We start from the raw sequence: 17,631 nt of genomic DNA on the forward strand, positions 1-17,631 counted from the left end.
TGAAAGGATGTTGCAGAATGATATTTATTACTCGTGTGTTTTCTTTCTCAAGATTGTATGTGTTCCATTTTTTTTGTGTCGGCGTCAGCTTTGTGTCAAGCATTTTCCCTTCTATTTAAATGGCCGAATGATCTTGGTCGATACAGTGACTCTTACGAGAGCTAAGATCAGTTCCTCTAATGATGCACGGGGAAAACGCACCTACCGGGCGTTGCAGACATTGCTAAATAAAGCCAAGAAATGACTCGGTAGCCACATAAAGAAACGCACAATTACTTGAAAGGATGTTGCAGAACGATATTTATTACTCTTGTATTTTCTTTCTCAAGATTGTGTGTGTTCCATTTTTTTCAGTTGCAGCGTCAGCTTTGTGTCAAGCATTTTCCCTTCGGTTTAAATGGCCGAATTATCTTGGTTGATACAGTGACTCTTACGAGAGCTAAGATCAGTTCCTCTAATGATGCACGGGGAAAACGCACCTACCGGGCGTTGCAGTCAATGCTGAATAAAGCCAACAAATGACTCGGTAGCCACATAAAGCAACGCACATTTATTTGAAAGGATGTTGCAGAACGATATTTATTACTCTTGTGTTTTCTTTCTCGAGATTGTATGTGCTCCATTTTTTTAGTTGCAGCGTCAGCTTTGTGTCAACCATTTTCCCTTCTATTTAAAAGGCCGATTGATCTTGGTCGATACAGTGACTCTTACGAGAGCTAAGATCAGTTCCTCTATCCATTGTGGAGATGGGTTTGCACAAGGCTTACCCTACGAGCGACGGTCAGGAAAGGGCACGACGCTCCTCCACTCCGCAACGCACAAAGGCGCTACGGCAGGGTTCGTCGACTCTCCGACACGGCGCAGAGAAGGCTCCGGAGTCAGATCGCCAACAAACACGGGTTTATTCACCCAAGGTACAGCTCAGTGCTACAGTCACGGCGCTTACGGGCCAAGGCTCGCCGCAAGACCGATCGAGTACGCGCGCCCGCTGCGCTAGGGCTAACCGGGTAGCGGTCCGCAAGCGCGATAACGAGGAGTCGCGAGAACAAAGGTCTCATGTAACCACCTCGTTGCGAGCCTGTGAGCCTCTCTCTGCCGCGGCAAGGAGGCGCTCAGCGGACGAGAGCTCGGGTGGAGAGGGTGCCTGGGGGCCGCCGCGCGGGAGGCCAATCAGGGCGCGTCCCGGTGACGTGTCTCGCGGGGCAAGTCCAATCCCGGGGGGGAGAAGCACGGTTTGCGCGGGAAAGTAAGTCCGGCGCGCTCGCCATGTTCGCCATGTTGCCGTTACGGCGGCGGTTCCCGGGGATCGAGCTAAGCGCCACGCGCGAGCTTGGGGACGAGGCGCGGGAAGGCACCTCGATCCCCACATTCCCCCCTCCTAAAGACCGAGGCCAGCCTCCAAAGTGGCTGACCGAGGCCAAGTGGCAAGGTTGACTCAGCCAAAGAGGGCTAAGCCAACGGGGCAAAGTCCAAGAGGGTGTCGTCGTCTTCCTAAGGACCAGGACAGGGAGAAGGGGCCACAGCAGTCCAAAAAGGTGAAGACGTCGCTTCTCTTGACACAAAGCCAGGGGTTTACCTTGGCCACCAAAGTTCCGCACACTGGAAGGGCCCCCTGCCAGGTGGAAGAGTCGGCCGCCCAGGAAGGACGGGGGTAGGGCAGCACCATGGTACAGCCAGCAACACTCGAGGTCCGCCGGACTGGAGCAGCCAGGAACGCGCGAGGCGTGGCTGCCATTTTGGCGCAGCAGCCACCACAGAAGTCACTGGGCTCCCCGGATTGCGCAGGAACAGCAGGCCGGGATAGCCGGCAGCCAGGCCAGCAGCGGCAGCCGGAGTGACCCTCCTCGGCCAGGAGTCAGCGCCTGATTGGGGACCAGCCACAATTTGCGGCAGCCTAGGCAGCAGGAGGCAAGGCTGGCACGGGTTCGTGGCCCCCAGAGGCAGGAGTCATTCATGGCGGAAGGACCAGGAGCAGCAGGCCTTGAGGTCAGCAACAGGCTGGCATGGTAAGACCAGGGACAGCCGGCTTCGTGGTCAGCAAGACTGGTGGCACAGTGGAGCCAGGCGCAGGGAGCAGACTGGACGACGCAAGGTGAAGGACGGGAACGCCCCCCGGCATAGCCGGCGTGCCAAGGAAGTTGCCCGCCTGGCTGACAGCCCAAAAAGGGGCGTTTGCCAGGCTGAGGCTTGGGCAACACATAAAAGGGTATATTAGGCCACATGGGCCTGTCACCGCTTCGATGTGCGCCCTTGCACCGTAGCTACATTTCTCCATTCACCGGCATGGTAGGGAATGAAGTCCAGCTACCTGCTAGGGGGAGAAAGCTGACTAGGCGCGTCAGAAGGCGGGTGAGCACGAGGGGGTATATTAGGCCAAAAGGGCCTGTCACCACTTCAACGTGCGCCTTCGCACCGTAGCTGTGTCTCTCCGTTCATCGGCGTGGTAGGGAATAAAGTCCGGCTACCAGCTGGTGGGAGAAAACCTGCCTAGGTGCGTTTCCGTAGGTTGTACCGGTGGCGTGGCCTGGGGCCAGCCGTATCACGGTTTGCCTGCGGTTCGTTGACCGCCTCCCCCTCTCCCCAGTCGTTGCTACGGGCAACGAAAGGTTTGAGGTCCGAGACGTGAACTGGACCGCCGACTGGTCTCCCTTGGGAGTCAGCCAGCTTGTATACCAGAGGGGACATTTTGGTCTCCACTCGGTACGGGCCCAACCATTTGGCCGACAGGGAGGCAGAGATGCCTTTGGCGGCGTCACTCAAGACATGGTTGCGTCTGAGGACGAGATCGCCGACACCATAGTGCACGTCCCTATGTGACCGGTCGTATTGGACCTTTTGTCCAGCTCGCGCTTTTGCCAGGTTGGAACGGGCCAGGTCAAGGGCCGCGTCCATCCGTGAGCGCAGTTCCGCCGCGTAGCCGGAAAGGCCGGCTTTCGTGGCGCACACCCTGCTGCCGGTCCGCAGAACGCGGTCCATGGGGTTTGGCAGCTCTCTCCCGAAGTTGAGGAAAGCGGGCGTGTACCCAGTCGAACGGTTCACCGTGGACCGCAAGGAGAAGCCTATCTCGTTAAGACAGACATCCCAATCCCTATGTTGCTGGGCAAAGGCCGCGAGCAAGGGCTTGAGGTTCCGGTTAATCCGTTCTGTCGGGTTGGCCTGTGGGTGATACGTGGTTGTCTTGCGGTGCTTAATGCCAAAGGCAGCACACGCGTCCACGAACACCCTGGCCGTGAAGTAGGACGCGTTGTCCGTTATCAGCTCCGCCGGAAAGCCAAAGCGGTTAAAGACCTCGGTCAACTTGTCCCAGATTGCGCGTGCCGTTAACTTCCGAAGGGGAAAAAGTTCAACCCATTTCGTGAAGTGATCTGTGACAGCCAGGAAAAAAACGTAGCCTCGCCGGCTTCTGGGAAAAGGTCCCATAATGTCACAGGCCGCGACTTGCCAGGGTAGCTGGCTGTCGATTGGCTGCATGAGCCCGGGGGGTTTGCCCACGCGAGGCTTCATACATTGGCACACGCGGCATGAGCGGGCGTAGTGAAGAGCGTCACGCTTCATGCCTGGCCAGGTAGCGGAGCGGCACAACTTTTGGAAGGTCTTAAGGCCACTCGCATGTCCGGCCACCCGCGAGTCGTGGAAATAGCTCAGGGTGGCTTTCCTTAGACTGCGGGGTATCACCACCTTGAAAGACTCCTGGGGAGCCTCCTCAGATGGGATATAGCGCAGGAGAGCTTTATCGGTGTCAAGCAGATACGTATCCAACGTGCCCGCAGCAATACCAGCTGCATCGCACTCGGCGCCAACAGCAATACCAGCTGTCCGGGTGCGCCCGACGGCATTGCCGCCCCGCTCCTCTTGGGAGCTCGGCTCTGTGAGCCCGTCGACAATTCGTCGACAAAATGGATCGCTCTGCTGTGCCTTTAGTAACTCCTGCCTGCTGAAGACGATACCCGATGAGGTAACGGGATCCACCAGGTAAACGTCCTCTCCCGGGGCTGGCAATCCGAGGATCACTTCGCCGTCGGGGGTCGCGCCTTTCGAGCCATTGGAGACTGAGGCTCCGGCTTCTACTTGGTGCGAATGCTCATGGGAGTGGCGGACCAAAGGATCAGACGCCGAAACGGGGGCTCGCGACAAAGCGTCCGCCACCACGTTTGAACTCCCTTTCCGGTAGCGCAGAACAAGGTACCACTGCCATGTCAACGCCCAGCGCGCGAGGCGGCCCGATGGCTCGCACAAGCGCTTAAGCCGGATTGTACGTCTCCACGGCAAACGGCACGTACGCTAACGCCAACTTCCGGAGAGCAAAAAGGACCAACGGACAGGTGGTCCGCTCAATGCACGACCGACCCAATGGGGCCAGTAAACGGCAAAGAGAAGAGCTGGGCTGCCGCTCCGACAGGCGCATGAGGCCTCACATGACCGGCAGACGGATCGACAGCGAAGCGGGGTGACTCACGCACGTCGAAAATGTCGCTCGGATGCGCGTGAGACAAGCGGTAGGCGGAAAACGCGGCGACTTTGTCGGCTGAGCGGGGAGGCTCGCGCTCGACATTGCTTCCCAGCTGCGCTCGGGACAAGGAGAGGCCAGCGAGCAATTTGCACCAACAGCGAGGCAGGGAGGCTCAGCTGCGGCGCACGGGACACCGAACTGCGCTCGGGACAAAGGAAGGCCAGCGAGCGAGCTCGCGCCTACGGCGTAGCGGGAAGGCTGCACCGTGGCGTATTCGTCCGAGAAAGGCGCTCGGGACAAAGGTGGGCCAGCGAGCGTGTAGGCCGACCGCCACGAACAGCAGTAAAACAAATTGAAAAGCGCAGCGTGGGCCATCTGGACAGTGGGCTTTCGTCTCGACGGGCTCGTTGCATACCGACGCCACTTGAGTAATGGGCATCGAAGGCTGACACAGAGCGTTATCTTGCGCGCAAGTGGAAGAACCACGCATGTTTGACTCCTAACTTCCGCAGAGCTTGGGGAGCGGAGAAGACCACCGGCGCCACATTAGCGGTCGCGCTTGACAGTGACGAGGGGCCTCGAACCCCCTTTTTGCGGTGCGCTTTCTCGGAACCGCCGCACGCGTGCTCCTCGCGCGCGGTAAACGCGTGGGTGTGAACAGATTCACAACTTGAGGTTGCACCGATTAGTTAAACGGGCGGCCTCCCCTAAAGGCGACAAACAACCCCGTCTCGTGTCCGACTTCCCCACCGGTGTTCTGGCGCCGTAGCCTTGGAATATAGGCGCGGTTCGGGTCTCGACACGGACAGTTTGAATCGCGCGACGCCGACCGGATGCGCGGCCACCATTACTTTTTATGGGCGCGCTACCGCGCGCACCAGCGTGTGGTTTCTAAGCCGCATGAGAGCCTATCGGTTTTGTCTCGGACTGTAGGCGCCGAGATGTTTACTTCGTCTTGAGGTCGAGACACGGGGTCGGCGTTTGGCTGGAAAACAGTTATCCCGCACGACTCACTGACAACTTTACTCGAAAACAAGTAGTTGTTTATGACGCCACATGGCCCTGGACTCCTGGGAATCTGGTCGCTTCGCGCACGTGTTCGAGGACTGGCGCCATGATTCCTGTGCTTCCTCGCGTCCAGATTTTGTACATGTGTTTTGCTTGTTGTTACTTAGTTGCACCAGCTGCGCTGGCATGCAGTTTCTTGGAACTTTAGACAAATGTGGGCAGCGTGATCCTCTCCCCTTTGTTGCTGTATATTGTATACTTTGGGTGAGGATTCTACACTGTGAACTGTGCTAAAAAAGTGTTCTAAAATGGTTGGTTGACGGACCAGCCAATCACGCATGGAAATTCTAACAAACCCAAGGATTGGTGAACTGATGGTCCAGTCACAAAACACACCAACAGCGATTTGTCAACAAACATTTCGGGGCGGAGCGTTGGGCCTAGAAAATGAGGCTGCAGTGCTCCGGTCAAGTAGAGTGGTTGTGGACCTGATTTTGGGTGCTAAGCACCATCGGCTCGGCCGAGATAGGGTTGCCCTATGTAGTCCAAACCTGTATAACTCTCTGTAACCAATGTATCATTGCAACCAAGCTTTGTAGAATCGTTATAAATACAAGTTTTCGTTGTTGATACATCAGCGTCTGCGTCCTTCGAGCCGATCTCACCCATTGAGCCACCTGTGCAGACCGTCTCTGACGGTGCGTCCCGGACGCCGAGGTGGGGGTGAGAACCACGCATCATCTTAGGAAGAGGAGAGACCCTCTCTCTTTTACTGGCGCAGCCGACAGGATGGCTTCGTTGGACTGAGCGAGACGAGCTGGAGGTATCAAGGAGGGCACCGCCTCAAGCGAAGACTGAACTTGAAGATTGGTGGCACCTCCGGTGATCACCAAGGGTCCAGGTGTCGAGAAGGAGCCCGAGCGGAGAGGCAACGAGAACCTTCGAGCGAAGAGCTGACTGCGAGACGGCGACAAGGCCTCGACAAGGAGTTCTTCCGTGACGGACAGCACCGTGCTCCGTAGCTCACCCGTCTACAGAACCGTGAGTTCTCTCGTTCTCTTCGTCTTTGCCATTGTTGTGTTTGAGAGGTAGCAGAACAAAAAAAAAAGGAGGTAAAACAGAACCGGGATGGCGAGTGAGAGCGGTGAGGTTGGAGATGGTCGGGGCGACGATGTAGAATTCCATTTGTCAGTGGAACAAATGGAATATCACTTGAAAATGGCGGAAGAGCGGCGCCGTGCTCTGGAAATTGAGCTGGAACTGGCAAGGCTGCCCGCCGAGGCAACAATGCGAGGGCAGGCCTTGGGCGGTAATGATTTGACGTCAGAGAGGAGTTCTGAATGGCGTCGGTACTCTAAATTATTATCGGGGGCATTTCCTAAATTCCCTAGTGATGCAGAGGTACCTATTTGGTTTGAGTCTGTGGAGGGCACACTAGAGGCCTACGATGTACCTAGGCAGTTTTGGGGTCAAGTCGTGTTCCCGATGATCGCTGAGCGGATGGAGTACCTTTCTACTAGGCTAACCGCAGCACAACACCGCGATTACGAGAGCGTAAAGGAGGTAGTGCTCGAAGAGCTTAAATTGTCGCCCGCGGAATACAAAGGGAGATTCCTCGGTGCACGAAAGCGCAAGACGGAAACGTGGAAAAGTTTCGCTACGAGACTGCGCAGCTTTCTCAATTTTTATGTTAGCTCCAGAGATGTGCAGACGTACGAGGAGCTGGTCGAGCTTCTAGTGGTCGATCAGCTGAAGACAGGCTTGTCAGGGGAGGCATTGAAATACGTTACCCTACGTGAGGGGACAACTTGGTTCAGGTCCTCGGAATTAGCCAGGTTATTGCAAACTTTTGATGACGCTGCGGGCAACATGAGAACGCCCGAAGTGCAACTAAGTGGCGCCAAACCGAAGGCCCCACCCAGACCATTCAGTGGCTATGCTAACAGAGGGACGGAGTTGGGGGGCAATCCGAACACCCGACCGAAGCAGCCGCATTCAGGGGGTAGAGAGAGTAAACCACGGACATGCTTTGAATGCGGGTCCCAGGGGCACATTCGCATTAACTGCCCTCGTCTGCGTGAAAGACGGCCTCAAAATACGGTTAACGCGAACCGCGATGACAGACTAACAGCAAGGGTGTGCTACTGGATGCTGTAATGAGGGCGAAAGCCGCTTGCTGAACGTGACGTTACGTTGCAAGGGTAAAGAAATAGCAGCAATTGTTGACAGTGGGGCCGAGATCACCGTTGTTAGAGAAAGCGTTGTTCCAGATGAATTAGTGCAGTCGCACGGAAAAATCAGGCTGAGATCGGCGTTCGGCGAGGAAGTAGAAGCGAAATTGGCAGTGCTCCCCTTGGCTGTCAGGCAAGGTCGCCCCTCGTTTGCTTGCGTGGCGGAACAGACACCACTATTGTGCGCCCTTACTGACAAATTGGACTCACGCACAGACTGTCTTATTTCTGCAGAGGATTGGGGTATTTTGCAAGAACAGAACGATTGTGATGAAGGTCCGATCATAGAGAGAAACGCCCCTGTAATGGCCCCAGAGCTAGTGGCCACAGTAGAAACGGACGAGCAGGCTATAATCCCGGAAAAACTTGAGAACGCCGAAAGCAGGCAAGAGACAGCGGCGGCATCTGAAGGTGTAGAATCCAATGCCATTGAGGATGGCAGCATTGCGATGAGTGACTCCGAGTCATTCAAAAAAGAGCAGGAGGGTGATGAGACTCTCAAGAAGGCGTGGCAGGACGCGAAAGGAGGAAAAGGGGGCATGCTTATAGTTGACGGCTTCCTGTTTCACCAGGACCGAATCCTGGGACTACCTGTAAAACAGCTAGTGTTGCCAAAAGGTCGACGGGCCCAAGTTCTCAAACTCGCTCACGAATCATACTGGGGAGGTCACCTCGGTTTTCGCAAGACTAATGCGAGAGTCAAGCTTAGTTTCTTTTGGCCAGGCATGAAGAGAGATCAGGGAACACTGCAATAGCTGCCATGGGTGTCAGGTGCGTGCCGACCGAAAACAAACAGATAGGGTACCGATTACTCCTCTAGTTAGACCACAGTACCCTTTTCAGAAAGTTAATGTCGACGTGATCGGTCCCATTGATCCCCCAACGAGCAGCGGCTATCGTTATGCTTTATGTATCGTTGATCTCTGCACCCGGTGGCCGGAGGTCGTCTGTCTCAGGTCTCTGTCAGCAAAGGCTACGTGTAACGCTCTGTTGACGGTGTTTGCTCGTACAGGCATACCAGAGACTATTTGCTCTGACTGCGGAACAAACTTTACAGCGGCGTTAACTAATGAGTTCCTCACAAGTCTTGGCTGTTCGCCTCGTTTTTCTACTCCTGATCACCCCGAGAGCAATGGTGCCGTGGAGCGGTGGAACAGGGTATTCAAAAACATGCTTTTTCACGTAATCGAAGAGCACGCAAGGGACTGGGACAAATTTATTCCGTTCTTACTTTGGGCTTATCGCGAAGTCCCTCACGACACTACAGGGGTATCACCCTTCCGAATGCTATACGGCAGGAATCCGGTAGGGCCACTATCGATCTTGAAACGTACATGGACGGGAGAGCAAAGCATCCCCGCTAACGTGGCCGAGAGCCCGACAGAATACATGCAGAAACTGAAGGCACAGCTGGAGATGGCTGCTGAGGTGGCCGATCTGATCAGCACAAAGCAGCAGGCTGGGTACGCAGCACAATACAACTTGCGCAGCCGAGCAAAATCTTTTCAAGAGGGCGATCAGGTGCTGGTGTTCGACGATAAACGCCCTGGAAAAATGTATCCGAAATGGTTGGGACCCTGTACTGTGAGAGAGCGATATAGGCAACACTCATATTACGTAGAGACGAATGAGGGAAGGCGAATGCTCGTTCACGCTAACCGGCTGCGCCCATACAGTTCCCGCGTTTCGAGTATAGCAGTGATCTTCCACGATGACCACGAGTTCGGAGAAGTGGAGTATGCACCGTCGTTAAGTGCAGAGAAAAGCACGTGGGCGTTACCTTCTCCCGAAAAGACAGCGCACATGAACTCAGACGACGTTAAGACTGTTTGTGAGGTATTTGAGCAACACGCGGCGTTGTTCACTGGCCACTTAGGCGTAGCGCAGGTAGGCGGGCACCGCATAAAACTAATCGAGGGCGCAGAACTTCGACGCAGCCACCCCTACCGAGTACCGGAAGCACTTAAGGGCGAGGTAACCAAGCAGATTTCCGGGTTATTGGACCTAGGGCTAATATACAGGTGCGAGAGCCCTTTTGCACACCCGCTGGTATGCGTCCCCAAGAAAGACGGATCGGTGCGTTTATGCGTCGACTACCGCAAACTGAATGCAGTAACTGAGCCTGACGCCTTTCCGATGGGACACCCGCAGGAGTTGATACTGAAAGTAGGTAAGGCCAACTTCATAACCTTGCTCGACCTCCGACGCGGATACTGGCAGGTACCTCTGGCTGAGGATTCTCAGCTCGCCACGGCATTTGTATCTCATATGGGGCAGTTCGCGTGGCGTGTAATGCCTTTCGGTCTGAGAAATGCCGCGGCTACTTTTCAAAGAGACATGAACCAACTTCTCGCTTGTCACGAGGGTTACGCTTGCGCTTACCTTGATGATATCGCTGTGTTCAGCGAATCCATGAAGGAACACGTCCAGCATCTCGATGCTGTATTTTCATCCTTACGAACAGCCGGATTGAAAGCTAACATGGAGAAGTGCCAAATTTCGCAGCCGTCAATCCGCTATCTTGGTCACATTGTCGGTTCAGGACAGCACGGCCCAGACCCTATTAAACTCGAGGCCATCAGAGGACTCAAAGCCCCGCAAACGAAAAAGGAACTAAGGAGCGTGTTAGGACTATGTGGGTATTATAGAGATTATGTTCCCAATTTTGCGGCTATCGCGAGGCCGCTGACGCAACTAACCGCTAAGAATGTTCCCGCTCGAATTCCGTGGTCACAGGAGGCCGACCGCGCATTTGCAATGCTCAAGCGATCACTTTGCGAGGCGACCGCGCTGGCAACTCCTGACATGAGCAGGCCATTTTGGCTCTTCACTGACGCATCAGCAGTGGCGGTAGGAGTGTGCCTGGCACAGATGACGGAAAACAACAGTGAACGGCCGATAGCTTTTGCCAGCCATCGCTTCACCCCAACACAAATGAAGTGGTCAACCATTGAGCGCGAAGCGTTCGCGGTGATTTGGGGACTAAAAAAATTTGATACTTGGGTGTTTGGTGCGCGAGTGAACGTCGTATCCGATCACAACCCACTCACCTATCTCACGCAGTCCGTACCACAAGGAGCAAGACTCACACGCTGGGCTATGTCCCTGCAGAGATATGACCTCGTGGTAAAACACCGAAAGGGACTAACCCATGCTAATGCTGACGCGCTTTCTCGCCTCCCGAATCAGTGTTGGGATCAACCATCGGAACTCTCAAACACGTAGGTGGCATTGAGGGGGAGACGAGAGAGCCACATGCAAGTGTGACTATCGTATGAGTTTGACCGAGCCCACTGGACTAAGGAAAAAATAACTCTTCGTGTTATATGTGCCTGTGTATCATTATCGCGGACTATTCTGCTTGTTATTTTGGTTCTATGTGTACCATGCGCAATGTGTACTTTTGTTTTGAATGCGCGCTTATGAATTAAGCACAACCTGTCTCTCGAAGTTATTGTTGATATTCTTTTGGGCAGGACTGCCGATGTGTCAATGTTCTTTTTTTTGTGTGTGTGTGTGTCGACAACACTGTAAACAAGTGGTTGTCTCATCTTGGGTGGGGGGTGTAGGCCGACCGCCACGAACAGCAGTAAAACAAATTGAAAAGCGCAGCGTGGGCCATCTGGACAGTGGGCTTTCGTCTCGACGGGCTCGTTGCATACCGACGCCACTTGAGTAATGGGCATCGAAGGCTGACACAGAGCGTTATCTTGCGCGCAAGTGGAAGAACCACGCATGTTTGACTCCTAACTTCCGCAGAGCTTGGGGAGCGGAGAAGACCACCGGCGCCACATTAGCGGTCGCGCTTGACAGTGACGAGGGGCCTCGAACCCCCTTTTTGCGGTGCGCTTTCTCGGAACCGCCGCACGCGTGCTCCTCGCGCGCGGTAAACGCGTGGGTGTGAACAGATTCACAACTTGAGGTTGCACCGATTAGTTAAACGGGCGGCCTCCCCTAAAGGCGACAAACAACCCCGTCTCGTGTCCGACTTCCCCACCGGTGTTCTGGCGCCGTAGCCTTGGAATATAGGCGCGGTTCGGGTCTCGACACGGACAGTTTGAATCGCGCGACGCCGACCGGATGCGCGGCCACCATTACTTTTTATGGGCGCGCTACCGCGCGCACCAGCGTGTGGTTTCTAAGCCGCATGAGAGCCTATCGGTTTTGTCTCGGACTGTAGGCGCCGAGATGTTTACTTCGTCTTGAGGTCGAGACACGGGGTCGGCGTTTGGCTGGAAAACAGTTATCCCGCACGACTCACTGACAACTTTACTCGAAAACAAGTAGTTGTTTATGACGCCACATGGCCCTGGACTCCTGGGAATCTGGTCGCTTCGCGCACGTGTTCGAGGACTGGCGCCATGATTCCTGTGCTTCCTCGCGTCCAGATTTTGTACATGTGTTTTGCTTGTTGTTACTTAGTTGCACCAGCTGCGCTGGCATGCAGTTTCTTGGAACTTTAGACAAATGTGGGCAGCGTGATCCTCTCCCCTTTGTTGCTGTATATTGTATACTTTGGGTGAGGATTCTACACTGTGAACTGTGCTAAAAAAGTGTTCTAAAATGGTTGGTTGACGGACCAGCCAATCACGCATGGAAATTCTAACAAACCCAAGGATTGGTGAACTGATGGTCCAGTCACAAAACACACCAACAGCGATTTGTCAACAAACATTTCGGGGCGGAGCGTTGGGCCTAGAAAATGAGGCTGCAGTGCTCCGATCAAGTAGAGTGGTTGTGGACCTGATTTTGGGTGCTAAGCACCATCGGCTCGGCAGAGATAGGGTTGCCCTATGTAGTCCAAACCTGTATAACTCTCTGTAACCAATGTATCATTGCAACCAAGCTTTGTAGAATCGTTATAAATACAAGTTTTCGTTGTTGATACATCAGCGTCTGCGTCCTTCGAGCCGATCTCACCCATTGAGCCACCTGTGCAGACCGTCTCTGACGGTGCGTCCCGGACGCCGAGGTGGGGGTGAGAACCACGCATCATCTTAGGAAGAGGAGAGACCCTCTCTCTTTTACTGAGCGTATGCGTGCGCGTATCTAAGCAGGGTGGCTCCGATGCGGCACATGGCGCAGTGAACGACGCTCGGGACAAAGGGAGGCCGGCGAGCGTATTCGTGCGAGCATCTAAGCAGGGTGGCTCCGATGCGGCACATGGCGCGGCGAACAACGCTCGGGACAAAGGGCCGCCGGCGAGCATATTCGTACCGGCATCTAAGCAGGGTGGCTCCGATGCGGCACATGGCGCAGCGAACAAAGCTCGGGACAAAGGGAGGCCGGCGAGCGTATTCGTGCGAGCATCTAAGTGGGGTGGCTCCGATGCGGCACGTTGGGCACAACTGAGCTCGGGACAAAGGCCAGCGAGCGGAGACAGCACGCCGGAGGGGCTAGTAGGCACCTGCTCCCCGCGCGTCTCAAACAGTTGATAAAACCCGTAACTGGCGTGGCTATATAGGACTAGCGTACACATCCGAGCTGTCGACATCACCTAGGGCGCTCCAAGGAAGGGATCGCTCCCGGTGGCCGAAAGCAGAGGGTCGCGAAGGCGAACCTACCTCGTGCTATCGGTGTCGTTCGCTCCGAAGGACAATCAGTCCGCAGCCAGGGGGTGAGGCAGGAACGACGGCCGTGAAGGGGCCTGCTCTGATGCCATGCCGAAAACACGTTGGGCGCCAGTTATGTGGAGATGGGTTTGCACAAGGCTTACCCTACGAGCGACGGTCAGGAAAGGGCACGACGCTCCTCCACTCCGCAACGCACAAAGGCGCTACGGCAGGGTTCGTCGACTCTCCGACACGGCGCAGAGAAGGCTCCGGAGTCAGATCGCCAACAAACACGGGTTTATTCACCCAAGGTACAGCTCAGTGCTACAGTCACGGCGCTTACGGGCCAAGGCTCGCCGCAAGACCGATCGAGTACGCGCGCCCGCTGCGCTAGGGCTAACCGGGTAGCGGTCCGCCAAGCGCGATAACGAGGAGTCGCGAGAACAAAGGTCTCATGTAACCACCTCGTTGCGAGCCTGTGAGCCTCTCTCTGCCGCGGCAAGGAGGCGCTCAGCGGACGAGAGCTCGGGTGGAGAGGGTGCCTGGGGGCCGCCGCGCGGGAGGCCAATCAGGGCGCGTCCCGGTGACGTGTCTCGCGGGGCAAGTCCAATCCCGGGGGGGATAAGCACGGTTTGCGCGGGAAAGTAAGTCCGGCGCGCTCGCCATGTCCGCCATGTTGCCGTTACGGCGGCGGTTCCCGGGGATCGAGCTAAGCGCCACGCGCGAGCTTGGGGACGAGGCGCGGGAAGGCACCTCGATCCCCACACCATGCACGGGGAAAACGCACCTACCGGGCGTTAACGCCATTGCTAAATAAAGCCAACAAGTGATTCGGTAGCCACATCAAGCAACGCACATTTTTTTGAAAGGATGTTGCAGAACGATATTTATTACTCGTGTGTTTTCTTTCTCAAGATTGTGTGTGTTCCATTTTTTTAGTTGCAGCCTCATCTTTGTGTCAAGCATTTTCTCTTCTATTTAAATGGCCGAATGATCTTGGTCGATACAGTGACTCTTACCATAGGTAAGATCAGTTCCTCTAACCATGCACGGGGAAAACGCACCTACCGGGCGTTGCAGTCATTGCTAAATAAAGCCAACAAGTGATTCGGTAGCCACATAAAGCAACGCACATTTATTTGAAAGGATGTTGCAGAACGATATTTATTACTCTTGTATTTTCTTTCTCAAGATTGTGTGTGTTCCATTTTTTTCAGTTGCAGCGTCAGCTTTGTGTCAAGCATTTTCCCTTCGGTTTAAATGGCCGAATTATCTTGGTTGATACAGTGACTCTTACGAGAGCTAAGATCAGTTCCTCTAATGATGCACGGGGAAAACGCACCTACCGGGCGTTGCAGACATTGATAAATAAAGCCAAGAAATGACTCGGTAGCCACATAAAGAAACGCACAATTATTTGAAAGGATGTTGCAGAATGATATTTATTACTCGTGTGTTTTCTTTCTCAAGATTGTATGTGTTCCATTTTTTTAGTGTCGGCGTCAGCTTTGTGTCAAGCATTTTCCCTTCTATTTAAATGGCCGAATGATCTTGGTCGATACAGTGACTCTTACGAGAGCTAAGATCAGTTCCTCTATCCATGCACGGGCAAACGCACCTACCGGGCGTTGCAGACATTGATAAATAAAGCCAACAAGTGATTCGGTAGCCACATAAAGCAACGCACATTTATTTGAAAGGATGTTGCAGAACGATATTTATTACTCTTGTATTTTCTTTCTCAAGATTGTGTGTGTTCCATTTTTTTAGTTGCAGCGTCAGCTTTGTGTCAAGCATTTTCCCTTCTATTTAAATGGCCGAATTATCTTGGTTGATACAGTGACTCTTACGAGAGCTAAGATCAGTTCCTCTAATGATGCACGGGGAAAACGCACCTACCGGGCGTTGCAGTCTATGCTGAATAAAGCCAACAAATGACTCGGTAGCCACATAAAGCAACGCACATTTATTTGAAAGGATGTTGCAGAACGATATTTATTACTCTTGTGTTTTCTTTCTCGAGATTGTATGTGCTCCATTTTTTTAGTTGCAGCGTCAGCTTTGTGTCAACCATTTTCCCTTCTATTTAAAAGGCCGATTGATCTTGGTCGATACAGTGACTCTTCCGAGAGCTAAGATCAGTTCCTCTAATGATGCACGGGGAAAACGCTACTACCGGGCGTTGCAGTCATTGCTAAATAAAGCCAACAAATGACTCGGTAGCCACATAAAGCAACGCAGATTTATTTGAAAGGATGTTGCAGAACGATATTTATTACTCTTGTGTTTTCTTTGTCAAGATTGTATGTGTTCCATTTTTTTTAGTTGCAGCGTCAGCTTTGTGTCAAGCATTTTCCCTTCTGTTTAAATGGCCGAATTATCTTGGTCGATACAGTGACTCTTACGATAGGTAAAATCAGTTCCTCTAATGATGCACGGGGAAAACGCAACTACCGGGCGTTGCAGTCATTGCTAAATAAAGCCAACAAATGACTCGGTAGCCACATAAAGCAACGCAGATTTATTTGAAAGGATGTTGCAGAACGATATTTAATACTCTTGTGTTTTCTTTGTCAATATTGTATGTGTTCCATTTTTTTAGTGTCGGCGTCAGCTTTGTGTCAAGCATTTTCCCTTCTATTTAAATGGCCGAATGATCTTGGTCGATACAGTGACTCTTACGAGAGCTAAGATCAGTTCCTCTATCCATGCACGGGGAAACGCACCTACCGGGCGTTGCAGTCATTGCTAAATAAAGCCAACAAGTGATTCGGTAGCCACATAAAGCAACGCACATTTATTTGAAAGGATGTTGCAGAACGATATTTATTACTCTTGTATTTTCTTTCTCAAGATTGTGTGTGTTCCATTTTTTTAGTTGCAGCGTCAGCTTTGTGTCAAGCATTTTCCCTTCTGTTTAAATGGCCGAATTATCTTGGTCGATACAGTGACTCTTACGATAGGTAAGATCAGTTCCTCTAACCATGCACGGGGAAAACGCACTTACCGGGCGTTAACGCCATTGCTAAATAAAGCCAACAAGTGATTCGGTAGCCACATAAAGCAACGCACATTTTTTTGAAAGGATGTTGCAGAACGATATTTATTATTTTTGAGTTTTCTGTCTCACGATTGTAAGTGTTCCATTTTTTTATTATGATGATGATGATGATGTATGGTGTTTAATGGCGCAAGGGCCAGGTATGGCCAAAGAGCGCCAGGCCAGTGTGTTCATGAGTTGACAATGGAGCAATGAATTGCGAAAGGTAGATGTGTCGTGGCTGTAAAAGGGCCTAAAAAACAATCGCTGTAAAATGCGTAAAATATATATGTAATAAAATTATGGCAATGGCTAATGAGGTGCACTATGAACACGAAAGAACAAATTGCAAGATGATGAAGATAAACGAAAATTTATCACTGATAAACTTTTCAAACAGCACTACTGCCTTGACAGACCCTTCGAAACGCAAGGGCCTGGAGGCGCGTGCTATGCAAAATTACTATCGCGGCGACATCCTCTGGAGAGAGGATGCGCTACGAAACTATTGGGCAAATAACATGCAATACTACATCACTCAGAAAATCCAGGACAGCTTTAGTGCTAAAGAGAGGTTTGTCGTCCAGAAACATAGCGGGATGGAGTGGAAGACAGTACCGGTACGCTAGGGGAAAGTGCCTTTTTCTCTCTGTTTCGGCTTCCCTGCACTCCACGAGGACGTGGAGCACGGTAAGCCTCTCTCCACATCTACCACAGGTTGGCGGGTCATTTCCAGTTAGGAGGAAATTGTGGGTGCCGTATGTATGTCCTATTCTCAGACGAGAGAATAGGACATTTGTTCTTCGTATTTTCGTAACGGGATGCCAGGGACCTATTTGTGGCTTAACTAAGTGGAGCTTATTGTTCGTTTCGGCATCCCACAAGCGCTGCCAGTGGCTTCGAAGTTTCTTTCTCAAGTAGGGCTTGAGATCGCTGGCAGGGATAGAAGCGGTAGGGTTAAGGGCTCGCGATGTAGTTGATGTAGCCATTTGATCAGCCAGAACATTCCCCTCGATGCCTCTATGGCCAGGCACCCAGCATATAATAATATGCTGGTTAGACATGTATGCCTTGCACAGAGCAGAATACAGTTCAATAAGTACAGGGTTTGTGTGTCTATGTAGAGTCATGATGGCTTTTACGACGCTTAGGGAGTCTGTAAATATTATTGATCTTTTGAGTTTCGATTTGCCTATACTCTTCACAGCCGATAAAAGTGCATAGGCCTCAGCCGTAAAAATGCTTGTTTCCGGGTGCAGTACATCGGACTCGGAGAACGATGGGCCGACTACTGCATAAGATACCCCTGCATGTGACTTGGAAGCGTCGGTGTAAAACTGAGTGCAGGAC

At 52.8% G+C, this 17,631-nt stretch overlaps 2 protein-coding genes across 2 annotated transcripts; both read left to right on the forward strand.

The window, feature by feature from the left end:
* Positions 1-5,952: 5,952 nt before the first annotated feature.
* Positions 5,953-8,011, forward strand: LOC125939698 (uncharacterized). Its single transcript, XM_049668527.1, has one exon. The coding sequence runs from the start codon at positions 6,587-6,589 to the stop codon at positions 7,613-7,615; it is 1,029 nt and encodes a 342-aa protein (XP_049524484.1). The 5' UTR covers positions 5,953-6,586; the 3' UTR covers positions 7,616-8,011.
* LOC119454490 (uncharacterized) lies at positions 7,995-8,444 on the forward strand. Its single transcript, XM_037716405.2, has one exon. The coding sequence runs from the start codon at positions 7,995-7,997 to the stop codon at positions 8,442-8,444; it is 450 nt and encodes a 149-aa protein (XP_037572333.2).
* The last annotated feature ends 9,187 nt before the right edge of the window (positions 8,445-17,631 follow it).

This window comes from Dermacentor silvarum, chromosome 5, assembly GCF_013339745.2.
Source record: "Dermacentor silvarum isolate Dsil-2018 chromosome 5, BIME_Dsil_1.4, whole genome shotgun sequence".
In the NCBI taxonomy this organism is placed as follows: Eukaryota; Metazoa; Arthropoda; class Arachnida; order Ixodida; family Ixodidae; genus Dermacentor; species Dermacentor silvarum.